This window comes from Jaculus jaculus, chromosome 4, assembly GCF_020740685.1.
Source record: "Jaculus jaculus isolate mJacJac1 chromosome 4, mJacJac1.mat.Y.cur, whole genome shotgun sequence".
NCBI lineage: Eukaryota > Metazoa > Chordata > Mammalia > Rodentia > Dipodidae > Jaculus > Jaculus jaculus.
The window spans coordinates 143,995,721-144,023,263 of NC_059105.1; the positions used below are offsets into that span (position 1 = coordinate 143,995,721).

General features: G+C 35.9%; 1 protein-coding gene across 3 annotated transcripts in view; it reads left to right on the top strand.

Moving 5' to 3' along the window:
- Positions 1-27,543, top strand: part of Cadm2 (cell adhesion molecule 2) — a 1,093,192-nt gene that overhangs the window by 958,895 nt on the left and 106,754 nt on the right. For all 3 annotated transcript variants that reach the window (XM_045147799.1, XM_045147800.1, XM_004663295.2), the window contains one exon: positions 18,300-18,478. In XM_045147799.1, coding sequence (XP_045003734.1) covers positions 18,300-18,478 — 179 coding nt within the window. The remainder of the gene's footprint in view (positions 1-18,299; positions 18,479-27,543) is intronic.

The window sequence follows — 27,543 nt, forward strand, 5'->3', positions numbered from 1 at the left end:
ATAATAAGTATAGAGCCACATTCTGTCCTTCCCATATGGTCTTTGCTTCCATCTCACAGTTTCAAATTTAATCACATCTTGACTCTCTAGAAACAAACAAGTGGTTGTCGTGGAAATGAGAATGAATATTTTGGTTTTATTTGTGAAACAAGACACTGACTTGCAGTAAACTCCATTGCTGTTAGTTAGGCTGGGCATCTGTGGTGTGCTGGGCACTCAGTCATTTTCAATTAAGCCTTCCAATGTCTTTGGGATGTCCCATAAGAGGTTGAAAAACCATAGTTATATGTCCATTGAGAATATATATTTTCTTGAACATTTCTAGGGAGGCACATTTCTTAAAACAGAAGGCCAATTATTTTGAGGGATTATGTAAATGTTCAGCAGAAACCATACACAAAAATATCTTAATATATTTAATACTCCATTGTGGAATGATGACATTTAGAGGGTCTATACTTTCAGGGCAAGGTTTTTTTTTATTTTTTTCCTTCTAGATTTAAAACTAAGTGTCATGTTTCTATATTAATTATTAACTATGAGAATATAACTGATTTTTTAAATTTTACATAAATATCTCTGAATATTACATGTATGTTAATATAATACCATATTCATTAACATGTTAATATTACAGAAACAAAACTCACTCTTACTATTAAAAAATAAATTGTTGAATTTATTCATAAAGTATAATGCTATCTTATTGTACAACAAATATGCCTGATAGTCACCAGTAAAATTTACTGAGAAAGTGATTATTTTGTACAGGTTATACCAACTGTTAAATATTTTGATTCTCACTTCTGACAAAATATATGGAGAAAAGAAAATGTTTAAAATTATTTCAGAATGATCATAAAGTTTTGACATTATTTTAGTAATCAAAAAGAAAATGCTTACTACTAGAAAAGCCTTTTGTTCGGAGAAAATTAAAAAAAAAACTTGCGTGACACACGTTCCTTATATGTATGACATGCAAAAGTTAAAGAAATTATACAGGAGTAAAACAGGTAAAGCAAAGGAAAGGAAATGTCACAGAGCGTATGTACAGCAAAATTTCTGTTTGTGTCCATGTATTCTCCAATATATTTTCTAATGTATGACAACTGAAAACGTTTAAAATTTGTTATACTAAAAACAACCATGTTCAAGCAGGATCTTGAGGATATTATCAACAAGCATGCTACCTATGATGCTTTAGTTCACTTCAAGCTTTATTTCTCAAACATAATTGTTCTGAGCTAGAGAGATAGCTTATCAGTTAAGGTACTTGCCTGCTAAACCTAAGGACCCATGTTCAATTTCTCAGTACCTACATAAGCCAGATACACAAGCTGGTACATGCATCTGGAGTTCATTTGCAATGGTTAGAGGCCCTGGTGTACTCAATCTTTCCTCTCTCTCTCTTTTTTTCTCTGTCTCTCTGTCTCTCTCTCTCTCTCTCTTTCTCAAATAAAAAGAAATAAATTACAAATATAATTCAAACTGAAAATATTTTAAGTACAAAAAAAATAAGATGAGTGCCATTAAGAATATTTTGTCTAATGCTATAGAAAATACTATGATTATTTGAGAAGGATTTCATCCAAATGATTAACATAAACTTTTAAGTTTTAAATTTAAATATCTATAGAATTTATTTGCATGAGTAATTTACTTCTCAGATACATGATGTTCACTTTACTAACACTTCCCTGAAACCATCAGTTCTTTTAAAAATATTTTATTTATTTGAAGTGGGAGAGTAGAGAGAATGGGCATGCCTGGGCCTCTAGCCACTGTAAAGGAACTCTAGACTTATTTATCACCTTGTACATCTGGCTTTATGTGGTTACTGGGGGTATTCAAACCTGGATCTTTGGCTTTGCTGGCAAACACCTTAACTCTAAGCAATTTCTCATTCCCAGGACCACCAGTTTTAATACTATTGAGATAAATAAATTGAGATAAAGCAGTTACAAGGGGTGAGACAGTGTATAAGTATTCAATCTCATGAGGGTAATTAGTACTGTTTTATAGTAGTTGAAACAAGAAACAATGGGTGCATCATAACCCTTATATGGACTGAATAACCTCATTATTTCAGTATATCTTTGAACTGAATATTTTCAGTCTTCTGGTTGGTTTGTATCCTTGAAGATATATTTATCAAATTGGCTTTTTTTTTTTTTTTTTTTTTTTTTTTTACTGCACACAGGTTGCAAAAATGGCAGACTTTACAAATTCTTACTCTAAATTCTTGATTTTTCAGAAATCATGGAAATTTTCCAGAGGAGAAGTTCAGGAGTTAACAATTTTCAAACCAGCTGAAAAATTACTTACTTAAATTTATCATTAAATATATTCAAGAGATTTTATACTTAATGTGTCCCTATATATGCAATTTTAATTGCTTGTATGAGGAAACCAACATTAACTCAAGATTTGTGAAATATTTAACTAGGAATTAACATTCTGTGCTTACCAAAGAAAAGCAATGTTAAGTATAGATAAGGACATGGCAATTGTTTTCCGTAATCAGAAAGCCCTAAGAGATTAGCTTAAGCATTTGTCCCAATTTTGAATATTTCAACTTCAATGAGATAATCTGTCACTCCTTCAAGATCACAGTAATCTTATCTCTTCTACAGATAAGGTTTTATTTGTTCTTTCATAAATTGCTTGGAATTAGAAAATTTGTAGTATGATTTCTTTATATCTCAAAAGTTAAAATAATAAATGAATGCTATGCCCTCAGTGAAAAATGGTCAGGATTTCATAGACACTCTAAAATAATACCTTTCTTTTCAAGCCTTGTGAAGAGCTTGCCTCTTGCATATAGGTTACTTTCTATTTGAACCAAAGCCTATAAACTTGGAGGTAAGAATTACTTTAGAAAATCAGTATCAAGTAGCATGGATAAGATAAACCAGAATAGAAGTCCATTCACTATTTGTTACTGAAATATAATGGCAAAGTTAATGTTGGTTTATTGTCCCATCCAACTCTCAAACTTAATGGAAAGACACTCTCCCTACTTGATGTTATAACACTTCAGTAATTTATTAAAGGAATTTATATGAGTAGAATAAGAGTTTCAGCTTGAAATTTAAGGGAATATTTAGGTTTAAATCTTGATCTTCAGCCATAAAAGATCACAATAACCAAAACCAGAGCAGGCCCAAAAATGTATAAAGCCCAAGAAAGCACCATACCCTATAAAGCACTGCAGTGATTAAATCAAACTTCACAGTTATAATCTGAAATATTAGCAGTATTAACTCAGTCATTAAATGATACAATTTAACAGGGTGGATGAGAAAAATGGACCCTTCTATCTGTGGTCTTCAAGAACCCACCTCACAACTAAAACAGACACCTCCTCAGGGTGAAAGGATAGAAAATGATATTTCAAGCAAATGTAAATAAGAAACTAACAGGTATTACCATATTAATACCTGATAAAATAGACTTCAAATGAAAAGTAATCAAAAGGGACAAAGAAGGTCACTTCTTACTCATTAAGGGAATGGTACACCATGAGGATATCAGAATCATAAATCATAAATCTGTGTGCACCAAACACTGGTGCATCACAGTTTATATAACAAAACATATGTGACAACAAAACAGAAATAAATGCCAACACCATCATAGTCAGAGACATCAATACACAGGTCATCCAAGCAGAAAATCAATAGGGAAATAATAGAGCCCAATGACACCACAGCTCAACTAGACCTAATGGATATCTACAGAAAATTCTACCACAATTCTACAGAATACACATTCTTCTCAGCAGCCCATGAAACCTTCTCCAAAATGGATCATTTATTTAGCCATAAAATATGTCTCCCTAAATTCAGGAAAATTAGTATAATTTCCTGCATCATATCAGATCACAATGCTTTAAAGCTAGAAATTAACAACAAAAGACATATCAAGAACTCCACCAGCTCTTGGAGATTAAACAACTCACTTTTAAACAATGAATGGGTTGTGGAATAATTTAGATAAATAATTGTAAACTTTCCAGAACTTAAAGACCATGAAAAGACAACTTAATAATACTTATGGGACTGAATGAAGAGATTCCTAAGGGAAAAAGACAGAGAGATCCCAAATCTATAACCTATCACCTAAAGGCATTGGGAAAACAAGAGAATCCAATTCCATGAGCTCCACACTCTTACCTTTTAAAATATTAGAGTAAGACTACAACATGTTTTTCAACAAATCACTGAGACTCGTTAATGTCAATTATAGAACAAACATTTCAGAAGTTTTTGTTCACTGGAATATGTATCAATAAAGATAATCAGTTCATACATGTTTCATTGAATAGTGGACAAATGGCCAGATATGGTGCTAAATGCCTTTAATCCTAGCACTCAAGAGGAGGGCAAGAGGACATCTATGAGTTGAAAATCACCCCAAGACTACATTGTGAATTCCAGATCAACCTCGGCTAGAGAGAGACCCTACATCAAAAAAAAAAAAAAAAAAAAAAAAAAAAAAGTGACAAAATACTCAAAGTTAGGTTGAAAGTTGCTGGAATCTATTTAAAAATTAAAAATTCTTCCCTGAACAAATTAACAAGCACTATAAATAATACAAGGAAAACTTTTAGAGTTAAATTGCCCAGCAGTCAAATCAAAGAGAAAAAAATGGAGAAAATGTTGATATACATAGTACAAAGCTATTAAGCAATATGTTATAATATTTAAGAATATGAAACTTGCACAAAATAGATTAATGCTTACAAAATATATTAGAAACATCTCTTTTAGTTTCAATAACAAAATAATCTTTTGTGTATCTTCTTTTTTTCTTTTTAGTTTCCTTGCTAATGAATTTTTTTAAATTAGTTTTCTATTCTGCAAGTACAGACAGTTTGGTACCATTATTAGGCTCATCCATGACCTACTCCCTCCCACTGGCCCCTCCTGGTTGAGGTATATGGGTCGTGCATTGTGAAGTTAGAACACAGTTATTGGTACAATAAATATCTCTGTATATCATGACCCAACAGGTAACTCTGACATTCTTTCCACACCGTCTTCCACAAAATTTCCCTGAGCCATGTTGGGTTCATTTTTGGTCTCCTTCAGTGATGAGGTGTTGGGGGCCTTTGGGGCTCTGGCTCTCTGACTTGGTAGGCATTGATTTTTCTCTGTGTTGGTCTCCTTCCCCCTTGTGCTGGTATCCAATTCATCAGGAAAACAGAAACCCTTGCTTGTTCGCCAATTGTTCTTAGTTTCAGCCAGGTCCCTTTTGAGGTATGATGGGGTGGCTCTCTGCTTAGGATCTGCATATATCTGAAAAAGAGAAGCAGATTCTCCAACAGAGAGTAAGTTAACACCAGGACAAATGAAATAGCCCTTACTTTCTTTATAGAGAATTTAATAGGTATATGCCCGCTTGTAGCCCATGATTGATGGTAGCTTGATATTGGAGAGTGGTCTTATGTTTGGATATGGTTCTGATTGTTTTGCAGCTCCAGCTATGGGTCTTGTACCACTGAGGGGATCAGTTAGCCTAATCAAGAGCAGTTGGTTCCCCACCATGGCTATGTGCCACTATTGCAATTGTGTGGGCATAACAACAGGTTATTTGCTGCTAAGTAGGTTGGACCATGAGTTGCTTGGAGAGATAGTGGTCACTTCCCCCAGTCACCCATTTAGCACCTTCTGGCACTAGAAGCACTGACTATCTGGGGATTGACTCTCTCCTGGCTTCCAGCCATGACATTCCATTTTACGTGTCAGCTGCATATGGTGTCTTCAGCAACAGGGTCTTACCACTAACCTTTGGTGGGTCATCAAGTACTCTGACAGAAATCTGTCATTCTTTTAGAAACCTTGTAAGTTTCTCTGATCAAAAGCTCATTGTGGGTGATAGCCCCATGCTTGTACTGGGAGTTACAGGTCAGTGGCCCCTAAGATAATGGGGGAAAAAAAAAAGGTAACTAATATATAGGATTTAGAAAGGAGAGAGAGAGAGAGGGAGGGAAAGGGAGAGGAAGGGAGGGAAGATGTACAGGATTTAGGTTAGACTTGATCCTACCCTCTCCAGTGTCTTGTGGTTCAGGGGATTCCTATAAGGGCCTGGTGAAGGTTCAGCCATTTGGTCTGCCTTTTTGGAAGTAGAATTTTATGGTACCACTGCAATTTGGATCTAAATTAGTGTTTCCCACCGCCCTCCCCTCCCTCCCCATCCCTCCTAGTGTCTAGTCCATGAGATACTTGCTGGTTGTGTAAGGTATCTTGAGTAGATTCAGGTTAGGTGCTGTAGATGAGTGAGTCTATGTGGCATTTTTTTTTTTTTTTTCTGTGACTGGGTAAGTTCACTGAGAATGATCTGTTCCAGGTTCAACCATTTTTCCTCAAAATTTTTGTGTCATTTTTTCTTACTGCTGTATAGAATTCCATTGTGTAGATATACCACATCTTAGTTATCCATTCTTCTAGTGATGGACATCTGGGTTGATTCCAGCTCTTAGCTATAATGAATTGAGCCACTACAAACATGGTTGAGCAAATCTCTTTGGCCTATGGTTTGAAGGTTTTAGGGTAGATTCCCAGTAAGGGAATAACTGGGTCTGTTGGTATCTCTATAGTCAGCTTTTTCAGGAGTCTCCATATTGCTTTCCAACGTGGTTGTACCATCCTACATTTCCACCAACACTGGATGAGTGTTCATGCTTCTCCACATCCTCACCAGCATTTATTTTCATTTGATCTTTTGATGTTTGCTATCCTTATTGGGGTAAGGTGGAATCTCATAGTTGTTTTAATTTGCATTTCTCTAATGATTAGGGATGATGATCATTTTTTTAAGTGTGTGCTTGCCATTTGTATTTCTTCCTTTGTGAACTGCCTGTTCATCTCTTTGCCCCATTTTGTGAGTAGGGTGTTTGATTTCTTACTATTTAGATTTGTGAGTTCTTTGTAGATTCTAGAAATTAGGCTTCTATCAGTTGGATAACCCACAAATATTTTCTCCCATTCTGTGGGTAATCTATTGGCTTTGCTTATTGTATGCTTGTCTGTAAAGAAACTCTTCAGCTTCATATGATCCCATTGGTTGAGTGCCTGTTTAAGGTCATGGGCTACTGGGGTTTTGTTCAGAAAGTCTTTTTCCATTCTTATATAATGGAAAGTACTTCCTAAATTTTCTTCCAGTAGTATTCGAGTTTCTGGTCTTACATTGAGGTCTTTGATCCATTTGGATTTGAGTGTAGTTCATGGTGAAATGTGTGGATCAAGTTTCAGTTTCTTAGATGTGGTTATCCAGTTTGTCCAGCACCATTTGTTGAAGATGCTGTCTTTTTCCCATCCTATATTGTTCAGGCCTTTGCCGAATATCAAGTAGCTATAGTTGCTTGACCCAAAATCCAGGTCCTCAAGTCTATTCCATTGGTTTACACTCCTGTTTTTATGCAAGTACCATGCTGTTTTTATTACTATGGCTTTGTAATATAGCTTTAGATCAGGTAGGGTGATGCCACCAGAGGTTCTTTTGTTGAGAATATGTTTGGATATGCGAGACCTTCTTCCTTGCCATATGAAATTTGAGATCATTTTTTCTATCTCTGTGAAGAACACTGTTGGGATTTTAATTGGAATTGCATTATATCTATATATTGCCTTTGGTAGGTGCCATCTTCACAATGTTAATTCTGACTATCCAGGAGCACAGGAAGTCTTTCCATTTTCTGAAGTCCTCCTCAATTTCTTTTTTGAGTGTTTTCATGTTATTGTATAGATCTTTCACTTCCTTGGTTAACGTTATTCCAAGGTACTTTATTTTTTTGTTGCTATTGAAAATGGGACTATGTGCCTTATGTCTTTCTCTGTATCTTTGTCTTTTGCATATAGAAATGCTACTGATTTTTGTGCATTGATTTTGTATCCTGCTACTTTGCTATAGGAGTTAATCACGTTCAGGAGTTTGGGGATGGAGTCTCTCAGGTCTCTTACATATATGATCATGTTATCAGTGAATAGAGCTAACTTAACTTCTTCCTTTCCAAATTGCATACCTTTTATTTCCTTCTCCTGTCTTATTGCTTGAGCTCGGACTTCCAGTAGTATATTGACAAGCAGAGGTGAGAGAGGACAACCCTGTCTTGTTCCTGATCTTAATGGAAATTCCTCCAGTATCTCTCCATTAAGTATTATTTGGGCCTTCGGAGCCTTGTATATTGCCTTTATTATGTTAAGATACGTACCAACTATGCCAGTTCTCTCCAATGTTTTGATCATGAAGTGATGTTGTATCTTGTCAAAGGCTTTTTCTGCATCTATTGAAATGATTATGTGGTTTTTATTTTTAACTTTGTTTATATGGTGCATTACATTGACAGATTTCCATATGTTGAACCACCCTTGTGTTCCTGGGATGAATCCCACTAGGTAGGTGGATGATGCTTTTGATGTGTTGTTGGATTTGGTTTGCAAGGATTTTGTTCAGGATCTTTGCATCTAAATTCATCAGGGAAATAGGCTGGTAGTTTTCTTTCTTGTGGCATCTCTGCCTGGTTTTGGAATTAGGGTGATACTAGCTTTATAAAAGGAGTTGGGTAGCTTTCCCTGTTCTTCAATTGTGTGGCACAGTTTAAGGAAGATTGGTTTGAGTTCTTCCATGAAGTTTTGAAAGAATTCAGCTGAGAAGCCATCTGGTCCTGTACTCTTCATTTGGGGAGGTTTTTTATTACTTTTTCAATCTCCATGAGTGTGATGTGTTCATTGAGGTGATTAATCTGCTCTGAGTTTATCTTTGATAGATGGTATATGTCCAGGAATTTATCCATCTCCTCCACATTATCCAGTTTTGTGGAGTAGAGGTTTTGAAATAAATCCTCATGATTCTCTCAATTTTACTTATGTCTTTTGTGATCTCTCCTTTTTCATTTTGAATTTGTTAATTTGAGGCCTCTCCTTTTTTTCCTTGATCAAATTTGCCAGTGGTTTGTCAATCTTGTTTATTTTTCAAAGAACCAGCTCTTTGTTTTGTCTATTGTCTTAATTGGTTCCTTGGTTTCCAATTCATTAATTTCTGCTCTGATTTTAATTATTTCCTTCTTTCTGGAGCTCTTTGGTTGGATTTTTCTTGTTTTTCCAGGGCCTTTAGGTGGATGGTTGGGTTATTGATTTGGGATCTTTCTGTCTTTTTATGAAGGCATTGAGTGCTATGAATTTTCCCCTGAGGTCCGCCTTAATTGTGTCCCATAAGTTTTATATGATGTGTTCTCATTGTCATTCAATTCCAGGAATTTTGCAATTTCATTTTTTATTTCCTCCACTACCCATTTATTGTTTAAAAGTGTGCTGTTCAATTTCCAGGTGTTGTTGGGATTCTCGGTGGGTCTTTTGTTGTTGATTTCTAACAATATAGCATTGTGATCTGATATCATGCAGGGAATTATGTCAATTTTCCTAAATATGTGTAGGCAGTCTTTGTGACCCAGTATATGGTCTATTTTAGAAAATGTTTCATGGGCTGCTGAGAAGAATGTGTAATCTGTGGATTTGGGATGGAAAGTCCTGTAGATGTCCATTAGGTCTACGTGCTCTATGGTTTTGTTGAGCTCTCTTATTTCCCTGTGGAATTTCTGTTTAATTTATATTAAAGAAAATGTAAGCCTTAAACACTTGTAAATTTCTGTCTTTTGCTTTTGGCCAGAACATAATGTTTATTTGAGTGTCTACCATTGAGAGTCTTTTTCTTATGTGTACAAAATTCTCCTAAAATTGATGTAGTATTTGAGTCCAATGTATACTGTGCTTATAAAGGAAGTATTATGGAAAACAACGCTGAATATGACTTTTGGAAAAAGGGTGATCATAGAAATTCTTCCAAATTTTAGGTGGTATTGTATTCCTGTCCACTTTTAAAAGTGACAGGAGAATTCATTTGTTATACAATGTTCATTATGGGATGTACTCTTCCATAGCTAAGAGCTTCATAAACTCATTGTTTCCTCTTTAGTTTTCCCAAAGATGAACCTAGATCAGAATGACATCTAAGAAGGCAAAAAGAGATATTGCTGTCATTGGTATAAAGAGTGATGACCCTAAGTACACTTGGAAGGATTAAATGAATTGTCTGGCATAATGCCACAGGGAAGAAAATGCTCCAAAGACTTACTGAGCAATTATAGTGGACATTAGGAGGGAGGAAATTGTAAGTAGGGGAAGGAGTGCTACCTCAAGTATTAAAAGTATTAGATTGCAAGCCGGCCAACACAAGTTCTACCATCCTCAGTTCTCATGTAGAGCTGAGTACAAAGTAGTGCATGCATCTGCAACCCCAATGTACATGACAGTGGGGGGCAGAGCTGGATTGTCTGGAAGCTTGAGAACAGCAGTAACAAGAGAAACTGTCTCAAAAGAAGATGGAAAGAGAGGAGACATCTTCTGATCTCTATACATGTACTATAGTGCTCAAGTGCCCAATACACAAATCATACATACATACATACATACATAAACACAAATACATGCACACATGAATGACTGATAAAAATAGAAAAAGAGTAAAAAGTAGATTTGATTGGATTTCTTTTTTTTTTAAAAAATTATTTATTTATTTGAGAGTGACAGACACAGAGAGAAGGACAGATAGAGGGAGAGAGAGAGAATGGGCGCACCAGGGCTTCCAGCCTCTGCAAACGAACTCCAGACACGTGCGCCCCCTTGTGCATCTGGCTAACGTGGGACCTGGGGACCCGAGCCTCGAACCAGGGTCCTTAGGCTTCACAGGCAAGCATTTAACCGCTAAGCCATCTCTCCGGCCCTTGACTGGATTTTTAACTTGGTTTTCTGATATTAAATAAATGGCCAATCAGGGAAACTTGTGGCAGTGCCTCCCAACATTAACTTATAAGTAAGAATTTATAAAAGATACCCAAGAATCTCTTCTTACAGATGTATAAAAGAAAACAATGAGATATATGCATATACATAAATGTATATTTATAAAATCATATATAAATGCATATATATGCATATGTGTATATGTATACACACACACATATATATATAAAATCTCATAGTATTACAGTTCATTTCAAAAAACCTTAGAATATAAGAGAAAAACCTGTCAGGAAAATAATTTTCTTTTCTTCATTTTTTCTACATTTTTTTTTTTCTGAGACAAGGCTAACAGACTGGCTAATTTTATGCCAGAGAGCAAGAGTGAGAGAGAGAGAGAGAGAGAGAGAGAGAGAGAGTGTGTGTGAGAATTGGCATGCCAGGGCCTCCAACCATAGTAATCAAACTCTAGACTCACATACCACCTTGTGCACATGTGTGAACTTGCGTTCTATGTCACCTTGCACATCTGGTTTACATGGAACATGGAGGTTGAACATGGGTTCTTAGGCTTCACAAGCAAATGATGCGTTAACTGCTAAGCCATCTCTTCAGCTCCAATTTTCATTTTTATCTTTCTGACATTACTCTAGAAAGAGCTATTTGCAAAAAAATACCTTAGGTATACAGAAAAATAAAACATTTTTTTCATGCTTATATTTTTGATAGACCTAAACATAATGAATTTCCACCTAACACAAATTTCAAACTTGTGAAACTTTAGAAAATAAAAGGAGGACTTTCTGTACTGAAGCTACTAATGTTCTCACTGGAGAGTTGTACAGTGTTACCATCTTGCATCTGCTGCTGTGTGCCCTCCTGCTACTGCTGGTGTATGTTGCCTCCTCTTCTATCCTCATCACATAAAAACTGAGGAATGGAACCATGTTTAAAATTATCTCCTTTGGATTCCTGAACAGCAGGGAAGATTGTTATTCATCTGGAGCAAGAAATTCAATCATTTCTGGGTTCCAATTAGAAAGAGCCTGGGGGCTCTCTTTATTAAGATGAAACACAAATTGTATCAAGCCCTGCTAAACCACTTAATATTTCTATGTTGATATTAAGAGCCTGAAGATTTTAACTACTAATTGTGAAGATGTGTAGGGTATTTTTAATCCATATATAAACTCTAACCTCCAACTCATTATAGCTGCATCTCGTGATACTAACACTTTAACCACCTTGAAGATCTACCACACAGTGAAAGATAGTAAGTCCTCAAAGAAATTAGTTTTGTCTATGGAAGCTTGCACCACTGAATCTTCCAATTAGCACTTTTTCAAAGACCTTCCTGTTTCTTACTGTTATTGTTGCTGTTTTAATTTTTTTATTCATTTACTAAAAGGGAGGGTGTGTGTGTGCAAGTGTCTCTGTGTGTGTGTGCATGTAGAGGAAAAAGGTGAAAATCAGGTATCTCCTTAAATCATTTCTGACCCTATTTTTTGAGGCAAAAGCCTTACCAAGTCTGGAGCTCACTCACTGGAATAGTCTAGGAGACTATAAAACCCAAGGGATCTTCTTCTCTGCCTTCCCCATCCTGGCATTATAGACATGTGTCAATATCCACAGCTTTTATACAGATTCATGTGCTTTAGAGGTGACTGAGACAGGCTTAACCCTATTAGATGGATGCCATCATAATTTGAATTTGAGGTGTTCATTTAATGGAAATATGTTTACCAATTTCAACTTGGGAACTATACAATTCAAATTACTTTATAACATATTTGTTTATTTTATGTATATTTACTCATTTTATTTTTATTTTGGTATAAGAGGTGTAGTCTGCATGGTGTGTAGTATTGTAGTAGACAGCCTAGGTCACTGCTGAGATAAACTTCCAGACCAGGCACAGTTCTGGGAGGAAGGGATTTATTAACACAGGGGAAGTTTCATAATGGCAGAAGAAGTTGGTCCTCATTTCACAGGACCAAACAGAGAGAAAACAAATCAAAAGCCACACCAGTACCACCAAAAAGCAAGCAAGTACACTACATGAGTACAAGGCAGAACTCAGGAACTGTGCATGTATTTAGACTGGAATTCAAAATATATCACAACACCTTAGGGCTGGACCCTAAGATATGCCCAGTGACACCTCCTCCAGCCAGGTGGCTACAGTTCTAAGTTTCAAACTTTAATAAACTCCTGAATATATTGGGGACCATCCATTCAAACTACCAGATTCCTCTCCTGTCCCCCAACAGACTCATAACCATTTCACCTTGTATCTTGTGTTCAGTCCAGATTTAAAGATCCCCACATTCTTTACCAACTTAAGAGAGTTCCAAAGGTCTAAGTCTCACTTGAGATGTTAGATTTTTTTCTTAGTTGTGAGTCTTGTAAAATTAAAACAAATTATATACTTTCAACATATAAAGGTACAGAGTAAACATTTTCAACTGCTATAAAACATAACAAGGAGAGACTGGAACAGTGAAAAGTCCATAATCATCAAGAAAACATCAAACTTCTGCAGTTCAAGTCCAATAAAATAACCAGTGACTGAGAGTCTCCAGATTTTCCAATTCCTCACTTTGAGTTGGGATGAATATCTAGTGAAAACTTCCATCCCACACCAGTAGCACTCAGTGGTAGCCCTTACACAGTCTGAGTGTATTCAAAGCATCTTTAGTCTTTCGGCAAACCACTGTCCATCTTTCAATGGTTCTGCCTCAGGCTTATCACACCCTGTCTATATATTGAATATATGTTGACTCTCAGCAGCAGCTTCTGGTACTGTGTGCACTACATGACCAGTCCATGCATTTTTTTTTTTTATGCTTCTGAAACTAATACCAGCTGTGTAGGACACAGCCATATTTTTTTAAATTAATATTTTATTTATTTATTTAAGAGAGAGTGACAGATATAAAGAAAGAGAGAATGGGCACACCAGGGCCTGAAGCCACTGCAAATGAACTCCAGATGCATGACCCCTTGTGCATTTGGCTTGCATGGGTCTTGGGGACTCAAACCAGGGTCCTTAGGCTTCGCAGGCACATACCTTAACCACTAAGGCATTTCCCCAGCCCATCACAACCATATTCTTAATTCAGAGACAAAATAAATCATAACCTTGAAAAGCAAGTTTTTATTCTCCTGTCAACTCTTTTTAAATGAGTTTGTGCGTCTATCATAGTCTTTCTACAGGCATCCTTTCCACTTTCTTTATTTTTTTGAACTCAGTGAATAAATACAGTCAAGTTGGTACCATTGTTAGCCTCATCATTGTCCTCCCTCCTCCGCAGGGACCCTCCTTGTTGGGGTACATAGGTCGTGTATTTTGGGGTTAGCTTTCAATTTTGGGTAAAAGGAAATGTCTCTGCATGTCATGACCCAATGTGGGTCACTGACATTCTTTCTACCGCATCTTCCGTAAATTTCCCTGAGTCATGTTGGTTCATATTAGATCTGCTTCAGCGTTGAGATCTTGGGAGCCTCTGTGTCTCTGGATATCTGGTTTGGTAGGGGTTGATTGTTCTCTGTGTCTATCTCCTTCATCATTTTGCTGTTTCCTGGTTCACCAAGAAAACAGCATTCTTGCATGTTTACCCAATTATTCTTAGTTTCAGGTGGGGCCCTTTTTGAGGTATGATGGGGTCTCAGGATCTGCATCTGTCTGAAAAGGGAAGCAGATTCTCCAACAGAGAGTAAAGTTAGCACCAAATAAATGTGATAAATATTAGTTTTTAGAGAGAGAATTTAATGGAGAGCAGGCTTATTTTTGGATATGGTTCTGACTTGTTTTCCTGCTCCAGTTATGGGTTCCGTTCCACTGAGCAGATCAGTTAGCCAAATCAAGAGCAATTGGCTTCCCCCCATGGCTATGATCCACGATTGCACTTGTGTGAGCATCATATCAGGTTGTTTGCTGCTAAGTAGGTTCCATTATTTTCATGTAAAGCACTTGTTCCATCTTCCTTAATAGTGCAGTGTGATTGAAGATAGCAACTTCAGCAACTGGGCTCTGTGTTAGTAATTTCAAACTTCCTTGAGTTTCTCCAACTTAAAATCTTAACTGTCTGACCTATAAATTTAGCCAAGCACATTAGTCCATTCCAAGTTTAAACTTGACCAAACTCTCTAGGCCTGGGCATCAAATCTCAATCAGCCCTTATGGCAGTATCCCAGTTTGAATAAAATTCTCTGAAGACTCTCCTTCTCCTTAGAAAGTTCATAAGCCAAGCTTACAAATGCAATTCTTTCTGCACTTATCATGCTCAATCTCTCATCAGAACAGTCCATAAAACTTGGCTCACCACCCCAGAAGGCATTGTCTGTTACAAGTACCAAGTCCATGTCCTTTCCTCCAAAAAAGAAGTTCCAGGAGACCAAAATCCACATAGTCAGATTCATCTCAAACACACCCAACTCTTGGTACAATTCTTTAGTAGACTGTCTTAGTTCACTGCTGAGATGAACTTCCAGAACTGGCCCAGTTCTGGGAGGGAGGGATTTATTGAAGCATGGGAAGTTCCATAATGGCAGAAGTTGCCCCCCTTTCCACAGGACTAAACAGAGAAAAACCAAAAGCCACATAAGCATAACCAAAAAGCAAGCAAGCACACTACAGGTACCTCAGGCAGAACTCAGGAACTTGGCCTATATTTAGAATGGAATTTCAAATCCATCATCAAACCTTAGAGCTGGGTCGTAAGATCCACCAAATGATACCTCCACTAGCCAAGTGGCTAGAGATCTGAATTACAAACTTGAGGAAACCCTGAATATATTGGAGACCATCCATTCAAACTACCACAAGTATGTTTGGTGTATGCACAGGAATGCACAGATGTGCGCACAGACACACTCGCACATGTAGGCTACTTTATGTCACATGTCCTCGTTTCCCTGTCTTCTACCTTGTTTCTCTGAGACAGAGTCTCTCACTAAAATGGGAAGTCATCATTTTGTGGCTAGTCTAGCTGTCTAGTGAGTACAAAAGATCTTCCTCTCAGGCATCTCACCACCCCTAAGGCTAGAGTTACAGTCTTGTGTGGTCACACCTAACCTTTATATGGCTTTAAATAAAGAAAACATCACAGATTTTGGATATAAAAACAAGTAGAGAAGCACCAATAATTTGGTTTTTAATAAAAGTATTAAGAACATGGATTTTCTGTATAATTGAATGAGATAAATGTTTTATAATACTTTATATGCAGAATTTCCTAATTTTTCTTATGAAAAATACTATCATATTTGTATTAATACATTTTAGATAAAATCACCTTTATATCTTTCCTTTATCTCTCTGGAATGATTAGCAAAAACAATGTGCTTATTATTCTTTATTCACACACTTACTACAATAATTCACTGTGGTTACCAACATACATGTACCAACTTCACTTCAGCAATGATCAATTATCCAGGTACATCAACAGAGCAGGCTGTAATTCAGTTCAATTCTATCACTATCTGACTTGAGATAGTGTCCAGACCCACAGCTTGTGGTTCAATCGCAGGTGACTTCTCCTATTTCTAGGGGCCATTTCTAAGGACAAGAAGGTAAGCTATCCTTCATATGATCCCATTGTAAACCTGGGATTCCATAATTCCTTCATGGACTCTGATGAATTTGTAAGAATGGCCTAAAGAAACACTGTATCTATGCTTCCTATGCAATACTAAATTTATTACACCAAGTGCAGATAGTCAAATAAAAGATGAGCAAGACATAATGTAGATTGTGGAGGATACCAGCTAGAATGCCCACTCTGAGAGCCTCTCCCTTCTGAACCATATGCTTCAGGGATTTTATAGAGGCTTCATTACATAGGTTTGGTGAATAACATTGTTAGATATTTGTTATCTCAACTCAAAATTCCACCTTACTCCCCTCTGGGAAGTTCAGGAGATGGAATGAAAGTCCCAGCCCTCTAATGGTATATCCCCATATGAAGGCTGTTCAGTTGCCTTTGAAGACTATATAGTTGCAGGATCTCATTAGAACAAAAATGTCCCTGTAACCCATTAATTTAAAATATATTCAGGAGCACTACAAAATTAGAGTCAAAGACAAGAAAAGTATGCTCCTAACAATTCATATTTCCAGAGCATAATATCAGGAAGTTGAACAACGAAGAAAACATGCTTCTTATTATATCATAATGCCACATTCTCCATGTGCTTTCAGACATAACCACTTGATTACTAATGTCTTTATTATATTTCTGACCTGCTTATACAGTATTTTTTCTAGTGTATTATCACTTTTATAAAATTTTATTTGAAAAGTACACATTCTACGTACAATGGATGTCACCGCCACAGAAAACTTTGATCAAGTACTGTGTTCTCATTGTATTCCCAATTTTAGAATATGTTCAAATTGTATACAACTAAAAAGAAATTATAGCTTATGTGTATTAAATTAATCATATTCAAGCTACAATGTTTTCATAGAAAGACAGAAAAATATCTGTCATTAGGACAAAGGAGGCAGTAAATGAAGCACCAACTGGGAGCCCAACAAGGGATTGAACATTTCTCTGATACTCTATAATCTTACATGCAGTAAGTGAAACAGAAATAACATTTTTAATTTGTTTCTATATTTATAGACTCGTATAGAAAATACCTATGAGAACTATAATCATCAATTCATGGTGATGGTCATTATTAACAGCCATTTATATATTGAATAATTTAGAAAGACTTATATATTTAAAGTCAGGAATTTATAGCTTATTTAAACTCTTCCCTATAAACAAATTTGAGACAGACTTACTCTTAAAGAATAGTCTTCAATGGCTTAATGATAGGGTGAGTCTCTGAGACAGGCCTATAAGGCAATTTCTTTAGTGTAACATTAGTGATGGTCCTCATTCTAAGACAGCCGTGGCCCCACTAGCCATATAATTACAATAATTATATGGGATCATGGTTGTGCATGAGGTCTGTCATTGATCGATACACTATTCAATGCTTAAATGTATTTATTTTGTTGCAACAAATCTTTCTTAATATTTCTTTAGGAAGCAGGAAATGTGGTTAAGGTGAAGAGGGCACAGGTGATTTCAGTAAAATCCCTGACGCTGTGACGGAGCCATGTGCTAAGGGATAATGCTATGCTAGGGATGTCCGGGAAAGGATTTACTTCAGTAGTCCAAGGAAACTCCAGTGTGCACTGTAAGCCATTAGCAACCATAGCTGATCTCAGGACCTGGGCAGGAGATCAAGAGTGAAGGCTGTAGTGATTCAACAAACCAGATGCTGAAAGTGTCTGCTTAAATCATTAGAACAGAGTTAAAATATATTTGCCAAGTCTCCAACTCTTTTGACTAAATTCTTGGTGGATCATTCAATATTTTATAGAATTCAGCACATGGTAATGTACCAGATATATTTTATATATTTTAATATGGAGTGCTTGATTGGTTTGGTTCATAAAATAAGCATCACTTTTCTGTGCATATTTGAAACCTATAGGCCAGAACCTGTTTTGTGGACAAAGGATGGTGCAGAGTTACCTGATCCTGATCGAATGGTTGTGAGTGGAAGGGAACTCAACATTCTGTTTCTGAACAAGACAGATAATGGTACATATCGATGTGAAGCCACAAACACCATCGGCCAAAGCAGCGCAGAGTATGTTCTCATTGTACATGGTGAGTACCTTTAGAAAATCTTGTTTAAGAAAAGATGAATGATCTGGAAAATGGTTGCAGTTTGCCATGATCTTTAGAAAAATTCACAAAATCACAAAATTTAATAGGTTTTCTTTATCTTTCAGCACCAGCTTCTCGTATGTATAAATATGTCCAACATGTACATATACTATAATTCAAGACATACTAATAAGATTAATTTAAAGTATATATGAAAAACACAATTATTTTTATTAAAAACTTTACTATAAATGCTTTAGTTTACTATGTGGTGATTTGGTGGTACCCTGTAAATTACATTAATGATTGTCTTTAAATTTTTTAAATAAATGCTCTAGAATCATGAAAATGATTTCCCTTAAGCTAGGTTCAATTTTACTATAATAATTGTGCTTCATAGCTAATATAATGAGCTACACAAAAGATAATTGTGTGGGTAGAGAGATGGTCAACAAGTAAGAGCACTTGTAGCATAAGAGCCATAAGCCTTTTGGGTTCACTTCCCCAGTATCTACACAAAAAGTTAGGCATGACCACATATCTCTTTAACATCAGTACTCCCAGAGAAGATGCTGGAGAATCACTGGGCTTGCTAACCCAAAGTAGCAGATTCTGATGGAGGGAGAGATTTGGCCTCAAGGAAATGTTGTAATGAGTAACTGAGGAGGGCACCTGACATTCAGTCTTCGGCCTCCACACCAATAAGCATGCATGCATGCATGTGCACACACACGTGTTCATACACCACACATATCACATCACATCACATACCACACATTCTCTAAAGATATACAAACAAAAAAGTGATAAATGTATAACATCATGCCATTAAAATACAAAAATATATAATAAATACTTAAAATTTATACATCCTTTTCTCTTGATTACACTTTTAATCTGTGTATTTAAAAAATAAGACAAAGGAGTACAAACATCTGTAAGCAAAGTGAATGAGTGTTTCAGTCAACCTTTAAAGGCTAGAGTGGGTTGGTCATAAGATGGATTTGATGTATGGCTAGTGGTCTCTTATAATGCTGATAAGTATAGTAATAAATGCAATTATACAGCTTTCATTCTACAGTGATTCTGAAGGTTTATTTTGTAAGCCAGGATACATTATGAATCTACAAAAGAATAATGTAACATTTTCCTCCTATATTTTAGCATGGAAAATTTTCCTGGAAAGCACTGTTTATTTCTTTGCACTATTCCAAAATTATGATCCAGCACTCTATAAAACAAGGTGTCATAGTAAATCCAGTAACCCTTAAGAATCATGAGAACAGTATGTTTATTATCTGTCATTCTTATGAATATAATTATAAAATACTTTTCAAAGCATCAACTAGTTTCATACCTTGACAAAAAAAGAGAGAATTTAAAGGGCTGAGTCCATTTCTGTGTGAATTGTCTAAAAAGTATAGTTTGGCTTGCATCATATTTCCAGGTATTCTTTTTCTGATGATAAAGGCAAAAATACAGAAAATAATACATTGGTACACAGTTCCCCTTTTTAACCTACCTTTCTGTATGTGTCTGCAGTATGTGTGGTGAATATGTATGCACATATGACATATGTGTATTCGTGTAGAAATGCACACACCCTATGCACATGTGTGTGTATGCCAGAGCATGAAGTAGGGTGTCTCTCTTGATTTCTCTCCCACATTATTTACCTGACATGGAATCTCTTACTGAACCTGAAACTCACTGCTTTAGGATTAGATTAGCTGACCGGGGCTCCAGTGATTCTTCCATCTTTGTCCCATTCTCCATGTTATGCTCCCAAGCATTTCTGCTCACACTCATTGTGGGTCCTTGGCATTGAACTCAGTTCCTCATGCTTTTACAGCAAGACTTCATGGCTACTGAATATTTTTTCAGGCTTCAAATCTCTGTTTTTAATGTTGCCTAGTACTAGTAAGCCTCTAGGGCCCACAGTCCATAGACTTTACAAATACAAGGGTACTGGGAATAGGAGAACTATTAGTTTAATTTCTCCCATCCAAGTCCTAACCAGGCCCAACCCTGCTTAGCTACTGAGATCAGATGTCAGGTGCATTCAGTGTGGTATTGGCATAGACAAGTTTACCTTTTAATGTCATGGCAGGGCAAACATTCACTTTGGGAAAGATTGTTCTAATCAAATTAGAGTAGTAAGACAGAATTAAATGTGATAAACTCCTCTAGGCAAATTCACATGTCTTATTTCTAGACAGAAAGTATCAACTGACCACTTTGCCAAGAATGTAGCTCAGACCTCCAGAGCAGGATCTAACAGTACCTAGACATTTTATCATAGTATCTTAAATTTATTGTATGTGATGTATCCTAAATTTTCCAAGAGCTACTTTTGGTAACTAAGAACCACAAGCACAAGTTGTATATAGTATGTCACATGGAGAATTGGAAGGGAAATGACAGGAGAAATAATATACTCGGTTGAAAATCATGTCAGTTGTTTATGTAAAGTAATTCAAGTGGGGGAAATTCATATGTTCTCTCAGCATTTGCAAGCTGGTCAGCAGCATGGCTTTCTCAAGAGCCAAGCTACCTTTAGGTGGTTGGCAGTCGACATATTTCTAATAAACAGTTCTGTGAGCATGTTGTAAGAAGTCATTTTGGGCTTTGCTTTTTGAACTCCAATTCATCAAAAGCACCCCATAGATTAATGCTATTCATGCTGTTAGATAAATGCTGTGAAGTTCAACAGTGGTTTACCTAGGCTTATTGACACGAGTAATAAGAGGCTCAGTGAAACAGGGAAAGCATATCACACTCTATTTAAAAAGGGCTGCAATTGAGTTCATTACAAAATAAAGTTTCTTTCCCCTTTGCACACTGGGTATAATGTATCATTAGTCACTGGTTGTACAAATATAAAAGCTACCCTCTTCTGCTAATGGTTTGCCTATTTCAAAATCCTACTAAATGATGAAATGTGATTGGCATTCCACTTTACAATGAGTGTTGCATGTAATCATTTATGATAACATTGCCCTTTCATCTTTTACACCAAGCTTGATTTTGCATTAGCTGTGAAAATTTATTACAGCAGTTGGACAGAAGAGTTTTCATGGAACGTGAGACTAGCCTAGGATCTAGGCCACTTCATAGAGGTCTGAACACTTTCCTGGTAAATTGTCAATGACTGAATGCCATCCCAGTTGATTCTGTGCAGATCTGTTGGTGTCCATAGAAATACTTACTGAAATGATATCACCTTTATTTTTTTTAATAGCCCTGATATTTCATGTTAGGGACACTGGGGTTTTTTCAACACCCTCCATTTCAATTTCAACTTTGAAAATTTTCAGCTTTAGGAGTATTGATGCTAATTTGAATCTGCTGGTATAAAACTTCAATGAAAGGCTGGCATAGAGGTACCTGTGAGATAAGACATCTCACTTCTGAGACCTCTGCAGTGTGGACCCTTCATTAGTAGAGATGAAACCTCTGCAGTGTGGACCCTTCATTAGTAGAGAAGTAACACTGTTCATTAAGAAGGCTAATGATGGAAAAATTAGCATATTAAATTAGTACCCATAGTTATATTATGTAATTTGCAGCTCTTACATTTTATTTCTTTATAAAATGAATTGTCTCTGTTACTAGCATCGTTATAATGGTATTTATTCAGAAAGCAACAGCCCTATGTTAATATATTATTGGTGTCCTTAAATATGAATAACTCTGACTAAAATATCAATTTATTTATTTATTTACCATATAAATAAAATTATTTGTTGTCTTACTAATAAGTAGGTCTGTACTTAACTTTTTAAAATTTTTATTTGGGACAGAGTGGGAGAGGGAGAGGGCGAGAGAGAGAGAGAGAATGAGCATGCCAGGCCTCCAGCCACTGCAAAAGAATTCCAGACAAATGAGTCACCCTGTGCATCTGGCTTGTGGGACCTGGAGAGTTGAACCTGGGTCCTTAGGCAATGCAGGCAAGCATCTTAATTGCTAAGCCATCTTTCCAACCCAAGTGTTTAACTTTTGATGGCAAGAACACTATGAAGCAAAAATTAATGATATTAAAGATATTAAAGGAGGTAATCATATGATATGAATAAGAAATTTCCAGGGAAATACCTTGGAATTATAAATACTGACTCTTGGATTTGCTTGCCTAAGAATGGGCCAGTTGCTTTTGGATCAGAATCTGACAGAAGGAAACTGACCCTTGGAGGTTTTTTTTTTTTTTTTTTTTTTTTTTTAACCCAAGTGAACCTGCAGGTTCTTTTGTTACCACTGCTCTGACATGTCTTTGCCTCTATCATCTGCTGACAAGGCACACATTTTTTTTTAACAACAAAAATCAGCAATATTTGGACAATGTCCGCACTACATGGGCAAAGCAATAGAAACTTTGACTCTGAATAATTCCTTAAGCATTGTTTTTTAAAAGGGAGGTGCTTAGGGGTATGACCTGTTGGACTCTGCTGATCCATTTTACACACACTCCATTTATAAATGCAATCCCTCTATGCCCACCTATGTCTCCCAGCAGTTCTATAGGTGATTTGTGACTTTTAACATGTGTTAACTTCAACTAAGTGTATTTCACTCACATACACCGTGTTCAGTGTCGGGAGCACAGCCAGGTCATTGAAGAAATGGGAGAAATAGAATAGCCTAAGCTCAGGTGGCATCTCTATGTATTCCTTGCCAACATTGGTCACCTGCACTCTCCAGGTCAAATGTAAACAAAGGCAGAGGAAACAAAGTCACGTTATTTTTAAGACGGCTGATTACTTGGTTGTTATTAACTTTGGGACAAGTTTCAAGAGAAGAAGTTAGGAAATAAGAGAAAAGAAAGCATCTCACAACAACACTCTGTAGGAAGTTATTTCTAGGGTTGACAAGAAGCATTTCTACAGGTCATTCCAAGAGTTCATTCCCTCAATTGTTGATTGAAATAATACAGAATAAAAAAAGAACTGTGAGAAAGGACCACATCATGGTATAGATAATTATAATCCACATGGTGTGGCCCAAGTGCCAAAATTATAAAAATATTACAACACAGGATTATGGATTGATCTTAAGTAAATGATACACATAATTAATAGAAGAAAACAGTACAGTATATGGTGTACAGATGTGCAGGAAATATAGCTAACCTTATATTATCACCAGTACCCTTATTACTCCAAGGCCCATAAAACTCCCTAGAGAATTTCATGCAGAGTTTTTGCAACAGATATTCTCTGAATATGGTGCCAAGAATATAAATTAGGGTAAAATTGACCCAAAAAAAAAGAAAATTCTCAATTCTTGCTAACTGAACCATAAGAAAATTTTTTGGAAGTCCAACAAACAGAATGCTAATAATATGTAGAGCAAGACACCTCCTACAATCAGTCTTGTTTATCTAATGCAACATTAAATTCAGAGACAGGAACTAAAACATCTTTCCTAACTGGTGAGTACCTGGACCAGCATCCAACCACTCTAGACAACATACAGATTATTTATCTATTACTGAAAGAATGGATGCATGGGAAACCACTAACCTTAAAGCATGATAACAAAACTGTTAAAATTTCCATATTTCTTGATGAACTGTTTTAAAGTATACATTTTTACAAGTTTTTATGTGGGATCTGGAAAGTTTTGCAGAATAATAATATGGAATGTGAGAAACCAGTCAAAACATTGCCCAAATTTTAATCTGTTAATTGTCTCTGACCAGAGGTGGATGTTGTATGTCCTCTTAATTCTACTTCTCACACTAGAAAGATTTATAAGTTTACCAAATTATATATAGAAAATGAACACTACATCATGTGTGCGCGTAAATATATTTTACAGAGATACTGAAACACACTAGGTGCTCTTTTAGCTTAGTGCCCTCTTAGGATTTATGGAGTAATATAGAGCATGATGACTAGCAATTATTTCTTTGGCAGATAGACACACTAATTCTGGCATGTCCAGACTGTATACCAGAGTAACAGGGAGCAGTGACAAAGCTTCAATGAAGAACCACTGCTTTTGGCTGCACTGTTCTAGAAAACTTTTTTTATTCTCTCTTATGTGTGTGTATGTCCATACTCTACATGCATATGTACATGTGTGTTTTAATGTATGTGGGTGCACATGTATGTGCCCATTCTATTCTGTGTATGTGTATGTGTGTGTTCATGCAAGTGCACGTATGGAGACAGAGGCCAATGCTGAGTAACCTCTTCAGTCATTTTACAGGGATTTTTTTTTTAATTTTTATTAACATTTTCCATGATTATAAAATATATCCCATGGTAATTCCCTCCTACAAGGCATTTTTAAGACAGGATTTCTCACTGATAATTTGACTCACTGATTTGGCTGGACTAGCTGGCTAACAATTCCTAGGGATCCTATTGTCTGTGCTTCCACAACACTGTGGTTATAGATGAGCCACAAAACTCAGTAATTATGTGGTTTCTGGGGATCTATACTCAGATCCTCTTGTCTAAGCATAAAGCAATTTATCCAGTGAACCTACAGAATTTTTTTATTAGTCCACATGATATCAATTTATATCCTACTATCATATTAACATCTATGAAGGAGTAAAAAAAATACTTTAACCATTGTCTTTACTGACTTGTTACATCCCTATTTTATTGTTGTATAAATAAATTTTAAGTAATTCTTCAAATGTCCCACTACACAACTTCCCAGTTCTCTAAATTTCACTCGATGTGTGTACTTTGCATTTCTAAGACATTGAATGTTCATAACTATAAAACAAGGAAAATCTTAATAACTGGTATTTTGATAGCATACAATGAAATGGAAGTGGAGTCTACTTTTATTTTAATCCTTCTAATAAGTTATCACAGTTACTGATTAAGTTCTCTAAAAGATCATTTTGCACTTATGGCTTAACTGTTCAATGGTTTGTTAAAACAAATACTTGTAAAATACATTATTCTATTTTTATGTTTCCAGGATATTTTGCTTCATTAGTGATACTTATAAGGGATGCATTTTATTATTAATTTTAAGAACCATTATCAAAATAATGTGTTGCATTTTGAAAAATTGTAACAAGAGAATATTACCACTAGAAGTCTGTATCTTCTGGTCTAAGGAAAAGTATCAAACTATTAAATATTCCTTTCTAGGTTTTAGGAATCAATACAACTATTACTTTCATTTCAATCATATTTTATTGTTAATAATAAATGTCCCAAACTTCAAAGACAATGAGCCGTATGCAGAAATATTGCAGACTGCTACTGAAAGTCAAACTATTAAGCTTTCTGATCATTTTGGCATGGATCCCTTCATAAAGTTGGTAAATATGCTCACATTATATCCAGTGTAGTAATTTTTCACTGACTTGATCTATTATCATGGGAGAGAAGTAAACTGAAAGCTGGAGAATTGATTTTCATTTCTAGTCTATAATATCTTTCAAATATTTTAGGGTCTTGACTTCGAATTTAGGAATATGTATCTATTCCTAATGTTGCACCAGTTTTCTAACAGGCTAGAAATATCATCAAAGAAAAGCCTTAACTTTATTTTTAAACTCTCAGTCTATCATAACTTAATTAAACAAATCTGATGATGGCATGTGCATCCCCATAATAGTGACCTGTCACTTTTAAATGCCATGAATAGCAGTTATTTGAAATCTGATAATTACTCCTTGCATAATAAAGTGAAAACGTTTTCTGTGTATGTAATAGTAAATGGATAGCTACAGTACCAGCTTTCTTTGGCATATTTTTGCTATTACATTTCCACAAAGAAACGTGTAGATGCACTGTTAGACTACATGATTGGTTTGCCTAGTTATGCTATTAGGCCAAACCATTAGATATCTTAGTGGCATTAAGATAGTAAACCTTTGTACTCACATGTTTGGGAGAAGAGCAGGAAAGAGAAGCCTGGGTGACAGACAGATGTATATCCTAGCAAACATAAAAAAAAAAAAAAATGAATTCAACTGAAATCTATTCCCTCACATAGAAGCAGACCTACCAGTTGGTAAATTAATTCTGTGTACTCCTAATGAGAATGTTTTCCAGAGCAGCTTTCTTTAGAGGCATGAGTGGAGAATATATAGTTTGGGAAGAAAATGATTGGAAAGACATCCATATGGAGTTGCAAACATTGTGCTAATGGAAGAACCTGATGGTTGCTGCTCTCATGTCTGGTTGAGAGTTTCCAGGCAGTAACTAGTTGGATGATTCTTAAAAATAGTACTTTCTTTAATCTCTGAGATAAAACATCATTTCTGGACATGAAAAAGTAGGGGGAGCTCTGATGCCTGTAGGAAAGGCATGCCTCCGACTGTTTTAATATGCTGTTGAACTCTGCAGAGAGAAGCAGATGGCATAGAATAGTGGAGACAGGAGTGCTTGTTTGATTTTTAAAACATTTAAATGTGTGTGTGTGTGTGTGTGTGTGTGTGTGTGTGTGTGTGTGTGTGTTACTTGAAGGGCTTATACAACAGAGTTGGATCTGTACTCCAAGTCTGGTTTACGATGAGCAGCAATGCAGTAGAAAAGGTTTCAGCTTTTAGAGTAAATATATATATACATCCATGAAAAGACGTATTGTTCTGAAGTGAAGTAAATGGTCCTATAGATCTAGATGAACCACCGACAAAGATTTCAAGGGGGCGAAAAAAAAAATCTTTGTTCTGAATCTATCATTTAAAGTTTTCAACCTTCAGAAATATTTCTTATATTACCCGTATGTAATCTTTTCTCTCAATTACAGTATGTAATGTTAATAAACAGCAGGATAAAGTCCATGACATGCAAGCCTTCTGGATTTTTTTGATGTGGAAACAAGGTTAGAATATAGCTTTTCAAAAGTGAACAAAGCTCTTCTACTCAAATATTCAGGCATTAATTGGCTCATTTATTAGGTAGTTCATGGAATATATAATGATACATGGGGAGAAAGTCTAGCATTTGTTTTCAAAAGTAATAGTGTATAGATTTTTACATAAAATCTACTTTGCAGCTTCTTTCAGGATAGTTTTCAAGCATATTGCTACAATACATCATGTGTTTGTTTTAGAAACTAAAACAGGTCTTTTAGTCCTCTGCTAT